Genomic DNA, 16,828 nt, shown 5'->3' on the forward strand with positions numbered 1-16,828 from the left:
GAACCATTTTGCTTGTATGCTTATACCTTTTTGTATTTATCATCATGTATGGATTCAGTCCTACTACAGTGAAGGTTTTATCTGAAGAATAGCTGTAGGATGGTGAGCTGAGAGACTTCAAATTGTTACCGCCACTTTACATGCGTAATGGTTGTTCTTATGTTTTGTTTCTGTTAGAGTAAGGATGGGAAGAGCCCGCTGCACATGACAGCTGTCCATGGGAGGTTCACACGGTCGCAGACCCTCATTCAGAATGGTGAGTTTCTGTGCCTGTTTAATGACTCTTCAAAATACTAGGCATTTCCAAGGTTGCAATTTTTGGTTGTTCTGACCCAAAGAGCCAAAGGACTGTTCTGAGAGGTGCTTAGCTCTCCATCAACTTCTGGCTTTGAGCTGCACTGACAGCTCTCATTCCAGCCTCTCATCACAAGTTGTGATTTTGGTTGTTAACAAAATCCCAGGTTCCTCCAGCTGACGGTGGTCCAGCTGATCTGTTGTGACTCTTAACCTGAAAACAAGAATTCAAATCTGTACTTAGGTCTTTTGGCAAAACTTTCTTTCTCAGATTATTTAAAAACTAAAAAAAGACAGAGTTTCTAGATGTCCTCCCTTGGGAGCCCTGGTGGTGTTAGAACTCAGACCATTTTCTCTACCCTCCATTCAAAAGCTGTACTTCTCTCACCACCCTTAGCTCCACTCCTTGCCACTGTCTTCATTAAGTGTTGAATAAATACTCAGGGGGGTAGACCTGTGCCACCCTGTTTGTTCTGGAAGCCAGGGTTCCTAATTATCAGTTATTTATCAGGTAACTCCTTTGTCCAAAAATACTGTGGAGTGTAACAAGTATTATTGTCGGAGATCTGGCAGAGGCCTGTTTCCAATTGACAGAGGTTGCTATTACTGATTGTTTACTTATGCTTCCCAGCTCTGACCACTATGCCAGACAGGATGGTCTGGGGTTTGGTGGTTGTTTTTTTTGTTTGCTTTCCAAAATCCCAAACTTGGAACTTAAGTGTGAGATGTTGAAGATGGCTGAACAGTTACACTGTGAAGGTAATGACACTTATATTTACACAAGATTATATTTTAAAATGGAGGTCTTCAGTACATCATACTTCTTTCAGGTCATCATGCAAATTGTTGTCATATCTCTCCTTGGATAAATAAAGTAATAATAATAAAAGGAGTCTGAGAAAGCTGGAAGAAACTGTGCTTTAATACAATTTTTAGTTGCTTATTCAAATATGCTCTCTGACTTACAGCTGTTGTTGTTTGGATTTGTGTGTGAAAGGACTGGCAGTTCTTCATCTGTCTTTCACGCCTCAACTTTTCTTTGAGTTACTCAGGTTTTGCTTCTTTCTTTGTTTGCTGCCCCTCTAATTTTAGTGTTATATACAGATCTGGTTGCAAGTGACTTTATGCCTCATTGCCATGGGATATTGTGGAACAGAGAAGTATCAGTGCTTTAAAGAAATGGAGTTTCATTCTGCTGTACTTAATGAGTTGGCTAAAGATGTCTCAATTTCTGGCTGCTGTCTCTAGCGACTTGTAGAGGAAGAACGGATTACCTTAAGCTTGTAAAATTGCAAATGTGATACTTATCTTTAAAAATGGAGGAATAGAAAAGCTGGAGAATTTTACATAGGTCAGCCAAAAATTCTGAAATGAACAAAGGAACAAATTTTTTGTAAACACTTAAGCAGGAGTGGGCAATATTTGGTACAGATTTCTCAAGAGTAAAAGATGCTGAAACAACATAATTTTCTTCTACAGTAGGGTAGTACGCTTTGTGAACACAGCATGGTCCTCTGAATTTTATGTTGGCAGGTAATGTTCATAGACACCTCCACTGGTGGAGGCTCCACCCCAGGGAACCTGTTTCAGCATTTCACCGACCTTTATTTACCATTAGAAAACATTATATAGTACTTTACTAGGCTATGTCATGTTATCGCCTGTGAATAGTGGACATGCAGTAAATATTACATGCTTTCATAAAGTATTCTCACAGCAAACTTGCAGAGTATTAAAATATTACAGTGTTGGTGCAGAACTAGTTGAAGAACTACACTCAGAGATCAGTAATAAAGGGATCGTTGTTGAAATGGAAGGTGTAGTGAGGGGGTTTTCAGTTTTCCTCCTGGGTCTGGAACTATCCGGTATTTTCATTAACAACTTGGAGAGTGGAATAGAAAATGTGCTTTTAACATTTGGAGAAAACATGAAGTTGGGAGAGACTGTTAGTTTGGCGGAAGGTGGAGTTGGAATGGAAAAAGATCCTGTAAAATTGGAGACAGAAGTTATAATGCAGGTGAAGCAAAGGAAAGATCCCACACACAGGCAGGAGTATCAGTTCAACCAGTTCAGAATGGCAACAGCTTGGTGAGTGGCAGGTTGTCAAGAAGGGATCTGGGGTTATGTAGGGGATCAGAAGCTTGTTGACCACAAGTCAACAGTGTCATGGTGCTTAAAAAAAAAAGATCAACAATTTACATGGTGCTGTACAATGTACCAGAATGTATAGATAGGAGTGTAGCCAGCAGGCATGAAGTAATCCTTTTGCTCAGCTCAGCCTTGGGAGATGTCAGCTGTAGTATTGTTTCTAGCTTTTGATGTTTTACTTCCAGAAGGATGTGGGCCAGCCGGAGAGGACTGGGGGAAGGACGACAGTAGTTGGAGTGCAACAAAACTGACTTGCAAGGAGAGGCTGAAAAAATTACAGTTCCTTGGTTCAAAAAGAAAACAAGGTCTTGATAGCAATCTGCATGGATCAAAAGCTGCAGCATAGAAGAAAGAAATAATCTTTTTGTTTTCCTGCTTGTGAGGATAAAACACAAGATGACAGGCTTAAATTGCAACAGGAGTCGTTCTACTTAAGCGCTGTTTGGTTGCTCTGTGGTAAGACACAGAGAAGGCACACAACACGCTTGTTGTTTGCAGTGTGTTCTGGCTGGCCTCTTGAATGAACTCTAACACTGTTGTCTTACAGATAAGGTTGAGTGGCAATGCCTTGATGAATGAGGGCATAGTTTCAGCAGTTTATTTGGTTAGTTTAATTCAAGGCATCCACTTGTACCTTTAGATGAGCAGCAGCTCTGAATTGTGTATTTGACCATTGTATGTCATCCTGTTTACCTGTTTTCCACCATTTTCCCCTACTATTGCAGTTGGAGAGGGAGGTGAAAATGCTTCTACCAGGCCACATTCAGTACCAGTGCCTGACAGCTTGCTGTGTGCTGGTTCTTGGTCTCTAAAATGTAGCACCTCTGTGGCTAGACTGGTTATGCTGCATTTGCTAGAGAGAAATAACGCTTGCGGTCATTGGTTCATGCTTAATCTTTCAGTGTTAAACTGTATGAAAATATCTTTTGCAGGAGGGGAAATCGACTGTGTTGATAAGGATGGTAACACCCCTCTGCATGTGGCTGCAAGATACGGACATGAGCTTTTGATTAACACCCTCATAACCAGTGGAGCTGATACTGCCAAGTAGGTGGCTGAAGTGGAGCTGTTTCTAATGATCAAGTGTTATGTCTGATACCTGGAACACAGTTACTGCTCAGATTCTCAAGTGTGAAGGTTAAAATGGATAAGCATAATTGTACTGTACTTCAGTGGGTGACGTGGAGCTAAAATATGAACACTTGGGAAGTGTGGAGGGGAAGGAAGCCCTACTAAGATCCTACTGTGCCCAGTTACATGGTTACAAGCAGTACAAGTGGTATATAATGTACATGAAGTACATAGGTATATAAAATGCATCTTGATCACAGTTACTCTAGAAAGTCTGTAGCAACGTGTTTGTATAGGAAAAGTAATGGAAAAAAATTCAGATGCCTTCCAAATGAATTGTGTGCATATTCATTAGTATCTGAATTAGCCTAATGTTTAGTGGCCTGTCATACATGGTGATTATTCTTTTGTCTTGTATCTTTTGGTATGACATAGGATAATCAACAGAAATGCAGTATTGCAAAGCAGATGTTATTACGTAGTTCTGTTAACTAGATCCTGTCTTCATGTTGCATGATTTCTGATATTCAGGTGGCTGAAATAATAGGACTGAAATATCTAATTTGTGAGTTTGGGAGTATTTTTGAATAGAGAGACAAGCAGTTAAAATTAGACACATTTCTAAATATTGTTAGTGCTTTCTGCTTCAACTCAATTTGTTGTTTGTTTGTTTTTTCTTGCATGTGTGTCAAGATTACACCCCCAATATGATAAGTATTGTCAACTCAAACATTGGCAGGTGCTTGATTTTTAGGAGTATTTGAGTATTGGTTACTTATGTTCAGGTTCTTATGGTCTGTCAAAAGAAAAGAGCAAACCTGAAGGCATACAAAGACCAGAGAAATGCCATGCCATGAGGGATATCTGTACCAGGTGTTTAATAGCAGCATCTGATTTCATGAATGTGAGTTTTCAGCCATTACCTCCACATGTCTCCAAAATATAATTTAAGAATCTTCTACCTAGAACCTATCATAGAAATCTGTGACTTCTCTTGAGTTACCTAGTTGGGAAAACTGGCAAATGATCTGGTTTTAATTTTGAAGATACTTGCAGCTCTTAGTATTTTGTTTGTTTGCTTGATGATGTTTAAGAAAGTGGCACATTTGCTCATATTCCTTTCTCAAATATGACTGTCACCGTGCCAACTTGGAAGGTGGAACAGATCTTCAATTGGCATGGATAATGAAATTCCACAGGCTTCAGCTAACATAAAATCATTGGATTTTATTAACATAGCCAGCATGAGGATCTTGTTGTCTAAATAGACATGTATTTTTCCTAGCTCTTTTTCCAGTACAGTCTCAGTCTGTCTCTTATCTTGGGGTTTAAAGGGAAAATGAGATGCAGTGGGATAGCCCATCCAGTTAGAAATTTCTATTTCACACTTGGGTGACTGGAACATTGATCAAATAAAATACTTTTTCCAGCAACAGAAATAAGTGAAATAAGAAGTTGGCTTAGAGATACCAGGCAGATCCAAATGATGCTACTGTCAGTGCTAAACAAGGAGCATTGAAATACTGAGAATGGGCCTTCGTATGTGCTGCATGTAAATAACTCTGGCTGAGCTCCCTGAACTGGCTTTGAAAAGAAAATTCTGCAGTGTTGTTAGCAACAACTGCAGGCAGCTTGGTCAGTCTTTGGGGCAACTGCACTTAAAGGGGAAAGTGTGTGAGTGGTAAAAGGAACCAGTGTGAACAGTGCTTTAGAAGTGTGACATTGGTTAGCAGATGTGCAGATAGTGTGTTTCGATGGAAACCAGCCAAAACATGTGCTGGGTGGAGGAGGAGATAGAGGGAAATGGACGTAGGAAGAAGCACAGCAGTACAGAATGTCCAATGTTAGCTTAAATAAATGAATCCACAGCTAAAAAAGGCAACCTGTTTATACAGACGCAGCAGCTTGGTGGAGCTTGTGCTGTTTCCTTCAAAGAATAGGATGTCAGATTGTCTTTTAACTGATTTATTCTCAGACGTAGATGCTGACGCTAGCAAAATTAAAATTTGTACAGCACCACAAGTCACTCCTTAGTGTAGTGAAGCATCAAGAAGGACACATTTAATGTGAAGACAGAGGAAGGATGGGCCTGTGGATTCTGGAAAGAGTAAGATTAGTTTTAAAAAACCCCCGAAAGTTAAATACATATATGTATAAAATGTTGGAGAGAGCAAGATATCTTTATAAATATCCACATTACTTGTGAAGCTTTAGACAAAAAATAATTGATTTATGGAGAGTCTTGCAGAAAGACAAATTGTGTCATCTTTGTGTCTGTATCTGAAATCTTCTTCCATGAGGTGATCATACACTCCCATCCACCAATTGTCTTGCAGAAATGAAGGGCAGACATGAATCCATCTGCTATTGTTCAAGAGTTTGTAATTTTTCAAAAATATATCTGCTGAAGCAGGCAGTAGATGATAATCTTGTCAAGATAGTTGGTTTCAGAAACTCCATGTTTATGTGCACTTGGAGGACTGCCGATAGGATAATATTTCTAGAATAACAAGATGCTTTTCACAAAACAGTGCCAAATGACAGAAGCCAAGATGTCCAAACCCAAAAGTCCTGTAGGACAGTAAGTAGTGGCATCCTTAAGTACTGAACTGGGCTGATTTGCTGATATTAATAAAAGCTGCTGGGTGCTCAACTTGTTTAAAAACTATGTGGTTGCCTGATGCAGATTCAGCATAATGATAGGTGCCTACCTTTTCACCCAGCATGTCTGCTCTGGGAAGTTTATAGTGTAAGTGAAAAGAGTGTCATGTGTTAAAGGGGGGAAAAAGTGAAAGGGAGTGTGAGGAGAGTAGCTGGAGCAAATAGGAAAATTGGATGTTTAGTTCTTAGGATATGAGAAGAAAACTCTAAGTGTCATGGCAGCCTAAAGGAGAGTGTGAAGAAGAGTCATCAGCTACCCCAGCCCCAGGGGAGAGAGAGAGAGAGAGAAAGGGAAGAAGGGGAGGCTTTGAAAACACACATGAGAATTATCTAAAGGATGTTAACTGCTGGAAAAATGAGTTTTGGAAATAATATTGGCATTTACTTTCGTCTCAGAATGGCAGTTGCAGTATGTGTGGCTGATGCAGAAATTTGTGCATCCCACACCAGGAAATTGAGTCCAAGCAATATCTGCTCTCTCGCTTCCTCCCTTACCTCGGCTTTCGCCTTGAATTTTTAGAAACCTTCCTGCCACATTCTGTTCAAAGCGTAATGCCAAGATTTTGCTGTATCGGAATACTTTTAACTTCCAAGAAGGCTGGTAAGGAAATACAGATAAAAATAACATGGCAGGAAGAATCTTCCTCAAAAAGGATAAAAAATGTTGCCTATGTGGAAGGAGCTTTTGATGTGTTGTGTCTGTATGCAACCTGCATTTTCACGTGACTCTGTGTAATGAGGCTGTTGTGCCTTTCAGGTGTGGGATCCACAACATGTTCCCTTTACACTTAGCAGCGCTGAATGCTCACTCGGACTGCTGCAGGAAATTGTTGTCATCAGGTGAGTAAATCCTGCAGTGTCCGTGGAGCTCAAGTAGTGTCTGTCTCTTGCTGCTTACGGCCCCTTTATACTCACTGTTGTGAATTGTTCAAATGAAAGACTTCCTGTGCTGCTGTTTGGCTGTGGGGTGTAGTTTGGGTGCGAGGCTTTCCTAACCGAATGCTGGTACTTCCTCACGTCCTGTATTGTTCATGCCCGAAGCTCTTTCCTCCTGGCAGGTTCAGAGCGTTTATGTTAATTCACCAGGAAGAGGGAGGAAGTTTAGGACCCTTGTCCAAACTGTAGGAATGTGAGATACTGCTTTGTTTTGTTTTTGGTTTTGGTTTTTTTCCCCCCAAAGGAGTAATTCAGGAAATTATCTCCTTGGAGCCTTCACTGGCTGAGGTATTTATGTCTCATTGATGATGATGTATTTTAGATACAGCTAAAGAGTGTTTCTGAATCCAGACAGAGTAAAGGAGTTAGGCTGGCCAGAGCTCTGTGGGCACAAAGGGGAAAATGAGTGAAAGTGTAGTGTCAAGAGAACAGTCTCAGGACCCTCACCAGAGCCCTAAGCAGAAGAAGCAGGGGTTTGCTGACACAACCATTTCAAAAGATGCAATGATCAGGTGCCAAATCCCAAATTCTATTTTTCCAGGCAAGAGTTCCCATGAGTTAAAAAATCACAATGTAGATCATATGCTTTTTCTAGAAAATTGCTTCATTATTTAACACACAAAATCTCCTACAACTACTTTTTCCCCTAAACTTGAGCTCTATAGGATATTTTAAAAGTGTGAAAAATGGCAATTACATACCCCATTACATTAAACCCTGGCGTGCTCTGGCCTTGACCACTAGATCAGGAAGGAAGAGAAAAGCTCTGGGTGACCGGCGTTAATACTGCTAGGCTTGTATCTTTGGCCTTGTGCATCCTGATGAATATCCCTGCGTGATCCTGGAAGCCTCTTTCCAACCTGAAAACCACATGCAATAAAAATGGCCCCGCTTCACGCTCAGGCTGACTCTGTGGTTTTTCCTCATTTCTTCATGTTTTCTGTCTTCATGTCCTGTTGTTGCAGTCCTCTTGATAAGTATCTGCCTTATAAATGCCTGTCACATGGTTTTAAATAGGGATGGGGCACAGAGCTGGATGCGGAAATAGATGCTCGTCGACTTTGCAGCTCTGTTTATAGAGCTGCCAAACTGGAGCAGCCGCTCGCCGTTCCCGTGACAACCTCTTTCTGACTGTAGTTGCTTGCGTTCTGTTTTTTTCCAACTAACTGATTTTTCTGTCTCTGCAATGTTTCTTGTGGTTTAACTAGGACAAAAGTATAGCATAGTGTCCTTGTTTAGTAATGAGCACGTGCTGTCTGCAGGCTTTGAAATAGACACCCCTGATAGTTTTGGAAGAACCTGCCTCCACGCTGCCGCTGCAGGAGGGTGAGTAGCTGCCACTCTAGCTGTTGTAAGTTATTTTGTGGCTTCTTTGCAGATCTGGTGCCAGCCAACTTGACTGTGTCATCCACAGAGGAATTTATTGCGGTGCAAGGGAAGCGAAGTGCTTTGATGTCAAATTTGGGTCACTTGAGGCTGTCTTTTGCCACTGCCCTCATGTAGGGGTTGCTTGCAAAGTAAAGGAGGTGATCTGATTCCCTTTACCACAGAGAGCTGGGTTGTGATTTGAAGCATGGGTTTCAGGCGTAGGGCAAAACTCTTTTCTTTCCATGGCCCTGTGAAAAATGATTCAGCTTTGGGAGGGGGTACTGCCTACTCACCCAGGTCTGTCTGTTGGTCACGACGATGGCTAAGGGCCAGCAGTCAGCAGGAAATCACCGGTTCCTAGGGCAAAGTGAGTGAGGAGGAGGAGCTGTAGCTCCTGGGATGCTGCTGGCAGCGGAGTTACTGCTTTGGACTGTGTCCTTGACCAAAAATTCAACTGCATAACAGTGCCCATTGGATTGCCACTCTGGAGTCCAAATGCAGCTCAGCTCCCTCTTTCCCATTTTTCAGGTGCAAGTTGAAAAGTTTCTAAAGGAAGAACCAATCAACCAAGGCAAAACCAAAAAAACAACCCCAAAAGAAAGAAACAACCCCCAACCTCCAAATTAGAAAGTCAAAGGAGTGTCATTCTCTCAGAGTGATGAATTCCTGATAAGTGCAGGGAGGCCAGAAATGGAAACAAATGAAAACTAAAATACGTCAATTTAGGTTGTAAATGTAGCATCCAGTTAGCTTAAATATTTCCAAATAATTGTCAGTGGAGTGCTGTGAAGTTAACCTAGCAAAAGGACAAAACATTTGGCAAGGACTGAGTTTTGACTCCTCTGTTGAGTACTTTATGGCTCAGAAAACAGCTGAAATGGAGCCTTGGCTAGAACCCAGCTTGGATTCTCTCTGGTTACAGCAAGCAGAAATGGTCATCCACATCAAATACTTGGCAGTCCTTCTGGAAGTTGCTTTTTTGTCTTGGTGGACCAAAATGTATATCGCAAAGTTTTTGTTTTTACAAAAGAACTAGTAAAATTGATCCAAATAATGGTTTTATTATTCTTACCATATTAGTCTTCTTGGTACTTGTCTCACATTAATGGTGGAGATATGACTGTTGCTTGGGTAGAGATTATTATAGTATAGTTCAGATGCTACCTCTTCGATAAGGCTGCACCCCAAAAGAATAATAAAAACAACCTGGAAGTCCTAAAGAGTAGGAGAGGCTTCATAAGAAGCAAAAGTGGCTCATGAAAATAAACCATATTTTTCCAGTGGTTTACTACAGTTGTCATCACTAACAAGTGTTTTTATTTTTAGTACGTTGTGGTGAGTGTTCTGTAGCTATTTTATGCAATAGCAATTTAGAGTAAGGCCAACATATTGCATCCGGTCTTTTTTTTTTTTTCCCTGGAGCTCGAGCTATACAAAAGGCATTAGGTTTTTTCCTGACACGTGCCTGTTACTCCCATTACATCAGTGGAAGTTGCATGGGTGCTGGGAAAAGAACATACATCAAAGGCATGCTTATCTGATTGTGAACACAAATGATTTATTGCCCCCATGAATGACAAGAAGTCTTGGAAAGTGCTGTGCTTTATGTGATTTTCTGGCTTGGAGCTGTATGTTTTTTCGCTTGAATTACAAAACATGAGAATTCAGCTGTTTTATTTTCTATTAAAAATCACCTTTAAACAAGATGAAGAAGCAGCTATGATGTGGTGAATTTTTTCAACAGATACAAAGCAATGGAGTCCAACTAATCCACTTACATAAATGCAATACTGAGATGACAGTCACTTGAAATAGCTATCCCCCTTATTCAACAAAGCACTTAGAGCTGTGCTGAAATCTATCAATAGTCAAAAAATCGTTTAAGAATAAACCTTAAAAGTAATTCTTGTGATTAAATCTCACTAAGTAAACAGGATTTGAGCAAAGTGCTTACTGTTGAATTCCTTGCTGAACAGGGGTGGATTTCATTAAATGCCATCTCCTCTTCATTATTAGATTGGCATTTTATAAGCTAGCAACAACTTTCTTTTGAAGTTCTCTTATAAAATACCAGTTCAGTGGGGGAAGCATTAGAGTACAGCTCATATTGAAAATCTCCAGACACACTGAATTCAGATCACATTTACTATGCTCTCTTTGGAAAATTAATTTTTTTTTTTTCTTCTGCAGAAATTTGATATTTTCTAGAAAGAAAGAAAATAGTTTTTTAAAACTTCATTTTTTGTTTAATTGAATTTCACATTGTATTTGACTGTACTTTGTTTTTGCATGGCAAATAAAAAATAGAGTAACTTTTTCCTTTTGGGGGCAGGGGGCAACACGGATATAAACTTCTGTTTTATTTATGTTTTGTTTTCCTTACTTTTCTTTCCAGCAACGTTGAATGTATAAAACTCTTGCAAAGCAGTGGAGCAGATTTTAATAAGAAGGACAAATGTGGGAGGTAGGTGAATTATGATGCTCATTTAAAAAAGAAAAAAAAGAATCTAGCAGCCAAGGAAGAAAGACCACCTCAGTCTGGAAATCATATGTTCTATGAAAAATGACAGTAAAATAAAGTAGGAGTTTGGCCTTCCCTGCAGAACTCTTGCTGCTGCGGTTATATGCCAGACAGACAGGTGTAGACTTCATTAAATACATAAAAAAAAAAAAAAGCTATCCCACCCTCCTGAGTTTTCCGTTTTAAAAATATTACAGTTTTGGTTTTTTTTTTCCTTATTGTTTCTCTTATTGCCTAAATTCTTGTGCTTGTGTGCCCAAAACAACACCTGGATTATGATGGGAGAATTGCTGCTATTTGATGTGCTTCCTAGAGGTTTTTTTCCCCCCATATGAAGTGTTGCTATGAGTGTGTTGCTATGCCAGCTAAATAAGATGCTGTGAGAGACACTGCTTTGCTCTGCCTCCCAACTGGAAGAAAGTAGCAAGTGTGTGGAGCAACAGCAGAGGCTGTCACTGGCAATAGGTCATTTGCAAGACACAGATTGATGATCTGTAACCTATTAGGCTTTGTAGGAGCACCAAAACTTCCTGTTAACACAGTATTTTGTTAAATTTCCATAACTTTGCTTTTCATCACAGGAACATCAGGTGCTAGTATTGACTGTTAGAAATCTGTAGGAAAGCAGCAATTAAGATTTATTATTATCCTTGGCGGTGCATATTGGAATATGAGGTAACAAACTGTCACTTATGTTCCAGGACACCTTTGCATTATGCAGCTGCAAATTGTCATTTCCACTGTATTGAGACACTGGTGACAACAGGAGCCAATATTAATGAAACGGATGACTGGGGACGCACCCCTTTGCACTATGCTGCTGCTTCAGACATGGACAGAAAGTAAGAAAGGCTCTTTGTATTCCTTTTTTAAAGTGTTTTGCTAAATCAGTGCCATTCTATTCTCTTCATGGTGCTATGTCATTTGAGACAAAAAAATGATCCCACTAGCAAAGGAATTTCTCTCAGATGCACGCGTAACTCCACACTGAGTTACTCTGACTATAAGCCAGATCCCCAGATGATGTGGCATTTCAGCTCTGCGGTTTACCTTTGAGGTAACACACAGTATTGCAGCCAGCCTGTCCTACTGAACTATTTTCACAACATTTTGTCTTCTGTTTTCCTCTGTGTGGTTTCCTCACAAGAGTAAGCTCAGAGAATTTTCTACATCTGCTTTGCAAGTCCATCGGAAGGGATGGAGCAAGAGGCAGCAGGAGAGGTGGTTCCTAGATGGGCTGCAGTGACAGATGGACATCTGGCCATTCTGACAGACTGTGGAAAAGATGGGATAGATCTACCCAGCAGTCTCACTCCACTGTCAGAGCTGATAAAAACGCTCACCCTGTCCAAACAGGTTGCTTTTTAGAGACTTCAAAAAGAGAGAGGCCTGGGGAATATCCTTTGGCAGAATGCAATGCTGTTCTTGTGAGAAAGGGGGAAAACAGCTGCAAAACTTAGAAATCCTGTGGTTAGTGACTGTAATTTCTAATTCCCAGATAGCTGCATATTTTGGCAATCTCTTCCTTATAGCATACTGTATAAAACAGACTCAGAACTGTTAGTTCTCTCTTAAAACTGTGAGCAACCTGTATTTATTTTAGGTCATCCTATGTTTCTCTGTCTTATTCCTCTGGACACTAAGGAACTATTTTTTTAGTTTCTTGTATAACGAAGTCTGGTAAAGATCTGTCTGGCCCACTGCCAGCAGAATACCACCTCAAAGCCACTGCAGGAACACTTCACTTTAACTTATGGTAGAGGTTCAGATGCCATACCAGAGCCATGGTATCTTCTTCAGCCTTTACTGTGATAATACTGATACAACAAAATGTCTTCCCTATCTCCCTCAAACCTGAACGGTGCTAGGAAGAAGGCAGCAGGCTCTTCAAAGGTTTGTGCTTGTCATTACAGAGTAGGCTTGTAGGAAGGCTTTCACCACTGGCTGTTTCTAATTCTGTCTTGACAGGGTGAGGTGATACTCAGGGTGTCAAGAATGGTGATTCATTGTGTTTTTTTTCAACTTTTGGCTCTTCGTAGGTGACCTGCATTTACACAAGCTCTTGGTTAACTTCAGGATGTATCTACTTCCGTCACTAATTTTTAAAAAAAAAAAAAAAACAAGCTTACTTCAGTCACATCCTGAACATTGACAAGAATATGTGGCCTTTATTTGCCCTCACAGTCCAAACATAAATTGATTCTCATGTGGTGATGCTGTCTTCTCATTACATTTTACAGTTTGAGATGTTCTGGAAGAAGCCTTGTTTTATAGATGAAATGCTGTTTGCAGTCTGTGATTTTATAGGTCAACATATTTTTTTCCTGCTGAATGGCAAAAAACTCCCAAGGTCAGGCAATCTCAATCCAAAGAATATTCATAATTATTTACTTTTGGATGTGGGCAGTTAATGAGCAGGGAGAAGTCTTGGTGCAGTGAGGTTGCCCTACTGTTTTAACTATTTGGGTAACTGTTGTTGCTTATGGTCCCTTTCCTGCAATGGAAATCACAACATTTTCATTAAATAGATGATGGCAGTTTCTGAGTATGTACTGTTCTACAGATCATCACTTATTCTCTTCAGGGAATCTTATTTTGGGATCTCACTGATTTGTAGTTAACTGAGAGCAGATGCAGGTAGGACTTCAGCATTGCACATGAGTACTGTTGATGAGCTTACAATGTTAATATTCAGGGGAGTTATTTTATTAATAATTAAGTTTTCTCTGAGTCAGTGGACATCAGACAGACCCTGGGCTTGTAGGACAACCCCTTATTGCTAGCACCCACAGGAAGAATGTCAGATCTTGATATTACAAATGGGAAATTGCATACTAAAGAAAGAATGTACTGTTCTGCACTGTGCAGAATCCAGTCTGGAATTTGCATGTTATATTGGGATTGAAATTAGCAACTGTCCTTCTACAAACCTTTCAAGCTACTAATCCATGATGATGGCAGTTAGTAAATGTATTCTGTGTTACCCTTGGTGGCCAGGAAAGGAAAGATCATAATCACAAGGTCATGATTGTAAGATCACAAATCATAGTCCTCTGTCTGCCGACTATCCAGCTGGGAAGGCAGAGTTGCCAAAAATGATCTGGGTGTTCAGGAATATGAAGACATGTTGAGTTATTTGATGGATCTAGAGAACCTGATCAGGAGATCCACATAGTGTTGCCGAGATATTTCACCCAGCTAATGCAGATTCAACATAGATCAATTTAGTATCAGTGATTAAAGTTTCACTAAATCCCAAACACTAGAGAAGAACTAGCAGGTTGCTGTTGAAAGAAGCAAGCTGTGGCAATCCTGAGTTCTTCTCTGCGGAGAAAAAGAAATGCACAGCATTGCTGTGAGAGAAACAGAAGGATTCTAGAAAGTGATGATCAAACTGTTTCTGACAGAAACCAGAATTTTCTGTGTTTTTTTTTTTTCTAGCTTTGACTTGCAGGATGATAAACTACCATGTTGTAGTTGTCTCCATAGCTTGCAAAACTTATTGGCTGCAGACCCATGCAGTACACACTTTTAACTTGTATAATTCTTATTGTTGGCTGGAGGAGGTCAATTCCTCGAAGAGGAGATTGGGGATGGGTGGCAGACTGCGTCAAAATCACTGGTATATTTTGAAAATAAGTTGCATTTTTCTGTCCTCTGTGCTAAGAAGAAAGAATATTTTAGGTAACTCCCATGAAAATGCTGAAGAACTTGAAAGAGCCAGTGAGATGAAGGAAAAAGAAGCTGCATTGTAAGTTTGGTGTCAGTAAAGCAGTTAGACTCCATTTCTGGAGAATGGCACTGCTTTGGGCTGCAGTCTACACTCTGCTTTTTCTCATTCATTGCTCTGCTAAACACAATGCTTGGCTTTAATGAAGGCTAACATAAGGAAAAAAGCTCTGTGTCTTCTCTGTGCGTATTTTCCCTATTATTCCTGTTTCCATGCTTATTGCTGTTTCTTCATTGAAAATGTACTGCTTCAGTAATTTAAGAATTCTGTAGTATCATACACTGTCTTATTTTAATGCTTTGCACTGAGCATGTATGTTGCAAAAAGTAGCCACCAGTGGCTTCCTCTATTTATTTACTTGGATTGACATTTTCATCTAGCTGCTTAATGATTTTATTTTAAAAATCCCCTTTTTCATATGACAGCCTTACATTTGCTACAAATTACAAGCTATGGAGGAAAGTACTAATAACAAAATGATGATTTCTTGATGGTATAAGAAAAAGTGACAGACACTGTAAAGAGCATAAGGGCTCCTCTGAAAAACACATGATTTAAAAAAAAAAAAAACAACAGCCAGCAAAGAAGAAAATATATTTATGTACATACATGACAGAAAATTAACTCAGTTAAGTATTTTTCAGCTTGCCACACTGCATGTTTGGAGGCCAGTGGTTTGATCTAAGAGTTTTTATGTACAGTAGTAATAATTCTAGATTGTTTACATCACAGTACAGAGTTGTGTAGTCTTTTTTAAGGCTTCATAAGAGAAAGTGATGTTATGATCTAGAGTAGCAAAGATTGGGTTGAAGATCGTGGTTTATGAAGATCATCTTCAAAAATGAGTAGGGATTTTCTGTTTAAAAAATGGTGAATGTGAGGAGCTCTTGGTGAAAAGAGGGAAACTCATAAGTGATTCGAGGTGCCGCTAGAAATACAAAATTAACTGCCAGTTTTCAGCACCGCTCCTAGTTGAGGTGAGAGATGTCTGTTAAATATTGTAAGCTCTCATTTAAATGAGTGAATTGTCCACAGGTGTCTAGAGTTCCTTCTACAAAATGATGCCAATCCGTCCATTCAAGACAAAGAGGGGTACAACACTGTGCATTACGCTGCCGCGTATGGGCACCGGCAGTGTTTGGAACTGGTGAGTGCTCAGACAGTTTGGAGGTCACTTTGCTGATATGTGTACGTGCATATGCAAGTATTATGAACTCCCCTGACAATTGCTGTTTGTATTCTTTGGATAATCACAAATCTGTGAAAACCTCCCATACAGTACAGTTAACTCAAATATGCACAACCAGTTGTATTTTAACAACTTGTTAATCTTGATAATCCAGTCCTTCTTCAACAAGATGGTGCTTAAATGTCGTCTTTGAGTGGAGTTTATGTGTGCTCAAATTATTTTTAACTGTGATCAAAATATTCTGTGTGTGTGTGTGTGTGCCAGTAGTAAGGGATAGTTCCCAGTGCATGATGGTGTATGTGCCTTCTGCAGCTGGCACATTATCTGACTTGCAAACTGAGAGAGTAAATAGCTTTTGTCAGCTGTGTACCTGCAGTGCCTGTCTTCCTGTGATGAAACAATAGCAGCACTGATAAAGTTACCATAATCAAAATTAACTTTGTATGCAGTGTAACTGGGGTTTTTGTTGTTGTTTCTTAATATCCTGCACTTGAATGATTAGAAATTGCATCTCATAAGAAGCCAAAAATTGGATTTGGGAGATGTATAGTATGGATTTATACAAGTTTGTGTCTTGTAAAAATAAGTGTCATGAAGATGGAGGTTAACTGATCTGCTTGATATACAGGGTGATCCAACATTATTGTGTCACATACAAGTGGGCTCCGATTGATTTAGAAAAAAAGCTATAATAAGAAAATTGTATAGATATTCAGGCTTTAGTAAGAACATTGTGTGCTGTTTAGTGTTCTATGTTGTTTGGTTCTTTCTTTCTTTGTTGAAGAGTCAGAGTACTTAATTATTGAAAAGGAGCTCTGCACAGCATATTCTGCTTTCACACCACATTTACCAGTGCTGTCAGTTATTACCGCCACAGGAGAAATATTGCAGCTGACCTATATCAGGGTCA

At 39.8% G+C, this 16,828-nt stretch overlaps 1 protein-coding gene across 6 annotated transcripts in view; it reads left to right on the plus strand.

Moving 5' to 3' along the window:
* The window catches only part of ANKRD44 (ankyrin repeat domain 44), a 148,811-nt gene that overhangs the window by 90,837 nt on the left and 41,146 nt on the right, over nt 1-16,828 (plus strand). For 3 of the 6 annotated variants that reach the window (XM_042808533.1, XM_042808531.1, XM_042808532.1), the window contains exons 10-17: nt 178-256; nt 3,375-3,489; nt 6,932-7,014; nt 8,373-8,436; nt 10,874-10,942; nt 11,701-11,841; nt 14,670-14,750; nt 15,765-15,876. In XM_042808533.1, coding sequence (XP_042664467.1) covers nt 178-256; nt 3,375-3,489; nt 6,932-7,014; nt 8,373-8,436; nt 10,874-10,942; nt 11,701-11,841; nt 14,670-14,750; nt 15,765-15,876 — 744 coding nt within the window. Of the gene's footprint in view, nt 1-177; nt 257-3,374; nt 3,490-6,931; nt 7,015-8,318; nt 8,437-10,873; nt 10,943-11,700; nt 11,842-14,666; nt 14,751-15,764; nt 15,877-16,828 lie in introns of all 6 variants that reach the window. The other 3 variants (XM_033010913.2, XM_033010912.2, XM_042808530.1) reach the window with 2 other exon arrangements.

The sequence above is a fragment of the Tyto alba genome, unplaced genomic scaffold, assembly GCF_018691265.1.
Source record: "Tyto alba isolate M040663 unplaced genomic scaffold, T.alba_DEE_v4.0 Super-Scaffold_7, whole genome shotgun sequence".
In the NCBI taxonomy this organism is placed as follows: Eukaryota; Metazoa; Chordata; class Aves; order Strigiformes; family Tytonidae; genus Tyto; species Tyto alba.